General features: G+C 42.2%; 1 protein-coding gene across 1 annotated transcript; it reads right to left on the reverse strand.

Moving 5' to 3' along the window:
• Nucleotides 1-284: 284 nt before the first annotated feature.
• On the reverse strand, nucleotides 285-4099 carry LOC136291031 (toll-like receptor 1). Its single transcript, XM_066185608.1, has one exon. It carries the CDS (start codon nucleotides 3813-3815, stop codon nucleotides 1299-1301), a length of 2517 nt encoding a protein of 838 aa, XP_066041705.1. The 5' UTR covers nucleotides 3816-4099; the 3' UTR covers nucleotides 285-1298.
• Between the last annotated feature and the right edge of the window lie 2024 nt (nucleotides 4100-6123).

A 6123-nucleotide genomic window follows, 5' to 3' on the forward strand; every position in this document is an offset into this window, starting at 1 on the left:
TGAACTGGTAGGTGGGTGCCAGGAGTGTCTCAGCATCTTTGGGCACCAGGAAGCTCTCCCACAGCTTCAATTTCACTGTTTCATCTAGCTACCACACCTGGTGTGTGTTTGGTGAGCCAACTCAGTGAGTGATAAGGATCACATCCTCTTACCAGTTTGATCACCTCATGTGCTGCTCACAGTTGTGATCACAGGACTTTACATTTCCATTAAGCTGTAAGTATGACACAACTCCACATCATCATTGAAATTACACATGAAATTTAATAATTAATTAAGAATGAGATGTTTATTAGACTCAAATCCAAGCACAGCAAGTTACTAGATATCTTCTACTAACAAACACTATTAATTTAATCAGTAAAATTTTCGCAGAGAAGTTATTCCCCAGGGAAAACTACTCTTTTTTCACCTGTGTGATGACCCTGAGCACCTGCTAATTAAATGAGCAAGGTAACAGAGTTCAGTGGAAGGCTGGAGATAAAATGGAGATAAAAAACCTCCAAACATCAAGTTTCTAAGTATTAGGAAGCAAAAAAAAACCCCACGCAACCCAGCATAGCTTGATAGAATCACAGCAGAAAGCAGTAACATTACAATACTACAAAAATAGTAAGTATGGGTATTACCTATGAATTTGAAGACAGTGAATAGCAAATTCTATGAAATCATGACTTGGCAGGTATCTATCTCTAGGCAAGTGGTAACGTTTAATACAGCAAAGGAAGAAGAACATCAAACAAGGATTATTGGATTCAACTTTTCAGCACTTACCGAAGAAAGGAAGGGAAAACAGGCTAAAACGGTGTGGATACTGTACTCTTGACAACTACTATACCAATGTACTGGATGGGATTCAAACAAGAGTTTTCTTCTTTGTGTTATTTAATTAAAACCAAGAAAGGAGATCCCTACAATCTAAACCTCACAACACTCACATCAGAACAAAGATTAAATGTATGCCTTGGCAGCCTGATGGCACCAAACCAGCCACTATTCTTGTTACTTCCAAATATAGCTTTCAATAGGAAAAGTCCAAAATAAATGCAACCTAAAAATAAGGTCAATCACTATGAAAATTTCTCTCTCATTCTCTTTGTTGATGATGGGCAACTACAGATGACTTTTAACTACTTGGATGGCTTGAATAAGCAATAGCAATTTCTATATGTATGACATTTTGCAACAATCTGGGAATATGGTGAGAAAATAGAAAAAAATATTAACAGAGTTTAATGCAAAACAGTCAAGTCAGTTATTCACATACTTATACTACTAGTAAGTGTAGCATCAATCTTCTACTCATTTGCTTCACTCGATATTGGCAGGTTAATGCTAATGGCTGCCCTCAGGTTAGCCCAGAATAGGGCACGCTTGCTCCTCTCCTTCGGCCACTCCAGGTAGGTGCGCTTTGCCATGAGAGCTTTCAGCTTGTGATACCTGGCAGGGATAAGGTACGGAGGGATTGGCTCCAGTAAAATGAGGATCAAGCTGTTGGAATTCTCACTGAATAACTTGTGATGGGCAAAGTACAGCTCATAGTGACACCACTCACTCTGCACAAAGTTGGGAGACAACACAAAGATCGACTTGTAGCTCTTCTCAATGCAGTTAATGATGTTCTCCACAATGCTCTTTCCGGGGATAAAGTTTCGCTCGTGCTGGCACAGTTGTATGCAGCCCTCCCCCTTCTCCAGATTGGGGATCAGCTCGTTCTTCACCCACAGCGAATCGCGCTCGCTGTAGGAAATGAAGGCGTGAAATTGCAGAACGGGCCCCTGATCTCCGGGGGAGTCGTGCCAAGCTCTGCGCTTGGTCTGCGTCCACTGCCACGTCATCCGCACGTACCACGGCACATCCAGGTAGATGCACAGAAAGGCCACCGCAGCCACCAGCACCAGCGTCAGCAGCAGGGCTGTCACAAGCAGGAGCGTCGTGTTGCAAGCCAGCGGGCTCAGGTGGAAGTCCTTGAGCTCCGTTCCTCGCAAGCCTTCCGGGTACTCGCACACGTAGGCCGCGGGCCAGCCAGACAGCTTCCCCCCTGACTGCCTCTCCAGGCCGATAAAGGCTTGCAGCTCACAGGAACACTTGAACGGGTTGTGCCCCACCTGCAGCTCCCTGACCCTTGGGCAGCTCTGGAAGAAGTCAGCAGATGGGGTGAGGATCAAATTCATCTCTATGTTCAGGAACTGCAGCGATGCAAAGCCACTGCACCCAGGCAGGTCAGCCAGCCTGTTCGATGCCAGGTTCAGCTCCTCCAAGGATTTCAGCTCCACCATCCCCCTGGGGACATTGCTGATCTGATTGTTTTGTAGGCTGAGTTTTTTGACGTTGACCGGCAAGCACTCAAACACAGCATCTGCCAGCTGGTTGGAGGACAGGTCCAGCTCTGACAGAGACTCGGCCCACTGGCAGCGCACATCAGCTCCATCATGGCACAGCAGGTTGCTGCTCATGTCCAGGTATTGCAGTGATTTCATACGGCTGGTCATGAAGCTTACCTTGTGAAGGCTCTTAAATTTATTCTTCTGCAAAATAAGTAATTTCAGATCCGTGAGAGTTCCACAGTTCTGGAACAACTCATCTGTCAGGGCGTTGTGAGAAAAATTTAAATACTGAAATGAGCTTGTTGTATTGGGGCAAAGCATGTGCGGCATATACGCATCATTTATTGTCAAATTGGCAATATTCATCTCTGAAAACTGTCTGTATAGAATCTCCTGGTTGAAATAATAAACCTTATTACGAACATGCTCCAAAGTTAATGCTTTCATGGAGCCATCCAAAGAGATTAATTGTTCCACAGAGCTTAATAAGTGTAGAAATGCATATTCAGTCAGCTCCTCCAGTGGTCCCCGAAAAGTCAAATTTCTCACAGTCAAATGTTCCACAGGTGAATACCAAATAAGCATGAAAATTTGCAGGATGATAGCCCATTGTAAGTCCACAGCATCAAGTGTGAGAACTGTTGTCTTGATTTTCTTCAAAAGCATTAAAGGTGGAGAGGGGAAATCTTTGTAGCTCAAGGTATATATTAAGTTAACTATTTTTAAGTTTTCTGAAGCGCTCATTCCATCATACAAGAGGGGGAAAATGAAGTTTTGGTTTGCTGCGAAAACAATGTGGAGGTTTTTTGTAGTCAAGGCTGTCAGACTCTGAGGCTCATACAGTGAAAAGTTTCCCAAGGTCAGGAAGACGGTGTGCAGCTGCAAATGTTTGATATACCTGAAATCTGACCTTTGTATCATCGTAGCACTTAATCCAAGGTACTTCAAATGAAACATGTTCCCAAATTCCTGACAGATGGGCAGGACAGTAAACTTATTGAAAGAAAGATCTAAATGTCTAAGACATGAAAGAGTTAGACACCAAACTTTTGAAATGTGATTATGAGATAAATCTAAGTATTCTAAATTTTTATTAAAAATAAAGACACTAAAGTCAAGTACTGTAATTAGATTATAAGAAATATTTAATACTTGAAGGTCAGAAAGATAAATAAATTCTGAGGTACTAAGTCCAGATATCCTATTATGTGAGAAATCTAATACTTGAGTATGGACTGGAATAGTTTTTGGAACATTAGTTAGCAAACTGCTTGAATAATTTGCAATAAATTCATTTTCTATGGTTGGCTGGATATTATTCCACAGTGTGAATGTAAAGGCACAAATGAAGACATGGATATTTGTGAGGGATCTCATTATGCTATCCAGCTTTATCTTGTTTTTTTTTACAGAAACACAGCAGCATATCTTTGTTTTCTGTTCAATATGTCTCACTGATGAGTCCAGTCCTATGAAAAAAAAATACATGAAATTTAATGAAGCTGTTTAAGGGCTGAAGTTGCTTTTTCATTGTGAAAATAAAATTCAATATAAAATCTACATAATAAGAAATTATTTTTACATACTCTTGTTTTCAGTTCTTATCAATCGTCTGCACTTCCATTCTTTAACTCTAATTATTGACTCAGTCAAATATAAATTACTTCTCTTATAATAGGCAAGATGCCACTGGTATGTTAAAAACACATAGATGTTAAGACATACAAATTTCCTAACAATCATAAAAAAATACACAACTGGTACAAACCAGCATCAGTGCATTTATGAATAAAGGAGAACAAAACAACCCATCCATCTGCTGTTTCTATACATCCCAAGTTCACACACATTTGGGGAAAAAACTGCAATAAAACCACTCTCCAGCAACTGGTGCAAAAACAAATTCTTCACTCAAAGAATATTCCTCTTCACACCCCAAAGACCCTGGACATTGCCATGTACCCTCTCAGAGTCAGATTATCAGCTTTGTCCTTGCTATAGCACAAAGACTTAAGAGTTCATTTTTCCAGTAAGCCAAGACTTCTGAGGAGGAATTATACTGTCCATTGTATTGGGTTTGCATGGTGGGGTTTCAGTAGCAGAGGGACTACAGGTCTGGTTCCTGTGAGAAGCTGCCAGAAGCTTCCTCTGTGTTCCACAGAGCCAGTAGGAGCTGGATTGAAGCTCATCCACAACATTAGTAGTGACTCTGGGATAACATGGTGAAGGAGGGGGGAAAAGCCCTGGAGAAAAGCAACTGCAGCTGGGAGAGGGGAGTGAGAATATAGGGGAGAAACAGCTCTGCAGACGCCAAGGTCAGTGCAGAAGGTGTTCCAGGTGCTGGAGCAGAGATTCCTCTGCAGCCCGTGGTGAAGCAGCTGTGTCCTTGCAACCCATGGAGGTCCACAATGGAGCAGAGATCCACCTGCAGCCATGGAAAACCCCATGCTGGAGCATGTAGATGCCTGAAGGAGGCTGTGACCTCATGGGAAGCTCATACTGGAGCAAGCTCTTGGTAGAACCTGTAGTCCTGTGGAGAAAGGAGCCCACCCTGGAGCAGGTTTGCTGACAGGACTTGTGACCTTGTGAAGAACCCATGCTGGAGCATCCTATGCCTGAAGGACTGTTCCCCTTGGAAGGGATCCATGCTGAAGAATCCTTGAACAACTGCAGCTAGTGGGACAGACTCACACTGGAGAACTTTGTGGAGAACCATCTCTAGTGGACAGGACCTCAGGATGGAGCAAGGGAATAGAGTGAGGAGGAAGAAGCGGGAAATAACAAGTGATGAACAGACCACATCCCCCATTCCCTGACCCCTGTGCCACTGGGAGAGGAGGTAGAGCATTCAGAGCTGAAGCTGTGCCCAGGGAACAGGGGAGGTCTGGGAGGAAAGTGTTTTGGGATTTGGCTTTATTTCTCATTGTCCTTCTCTGACTAAATTGTAATAAATTAAATAAATTTCCCAGGTTGAGTCTGTTTTGCCTGTGACAGTCATGGGTGAGTGATCTCTTCCTACCCTTATCTGGCTCACAAGCTTTTCATTTTATATTGCCTGTCCAGTTGCGGAAGGGGGTGATGGAATGGCTTGGGTGGGCACCCTGCAGGGTCAACTCTCCACACTCCAAACAAAAGAATATTGTAATACCAGTCTGACCAAAAGCATACTAATGGTAATACCACACCATGACTGGACTATGTATGAAGCAGTGATACCCAAAATCTGAAAGAAAACACTAGACATTACCAAAGACCCCAGAATTTCCTAGGTATCCTATGAAATTTCCTGTATTTTTCTACAGGAAATTGGAACTTGACAAAGAATCTCTCTAAAAATAGTGAGGAATGATGAATCTAGTTCTAAGTATCAAAAACCCAAGGAGGAAAAGATTTTGTGGATAGGGTCCAGCTGAATTAAAGCTGGTCATGCCTAGCAATAGTCTCCATGGACTTGGAGAGGCATGAGTCCTTTTCTGAAAAACCATGACCTGGGCATTACTCTCTTGTTGTCAAGCATTAAACAAAACACACAGACAATATGAAGCATAAACAACTCATGACTAGTTTCAGGAGACAAACATCCCCAGTTTTATTTTCTGTTCTGATTTTTTCTGTCAAAAAGATCTAAAACCCCAAAGTTTTAAAATTCTGTACCTGTGTAATCTTTTGTTAAATAGAAACCAAAAACCTATTTTTTTCAGTTCTAGGTTATAATGTGTGTTAGTCCCTAATAATTTGACTAACTGACATCAAAACTTAACCCTTCCCATCCAAGTTTCCTATCAGGCTTAATCCA

This window comes from Chamaea fasciata, unplaced genomic scaffold, assembly GCF_029207755.1.
Source record: "Chamaea fasciata isolate MVZ Bird 193981 ecotype frontalis unplaced genomic scaffold, bChaFas1.0.hap1 SCAF_6, whole genome shotgun sequence".
Lineage (NCBI taxonomy): Eukaryota > Metazoa > Chordata > Aves > Passeriformes > Sylviidae > Chamaea > Chamaea fasciata.

Excerpts from the sequence above, each read along its gene's own strand:
- LOC136291031 (XM_066185608.1), bottom strand. The coding sequence starts at position 3,815 with ATGTATTTTTTTTTCATAGGACTGGACTCATCAGTGAGACATATTGAA.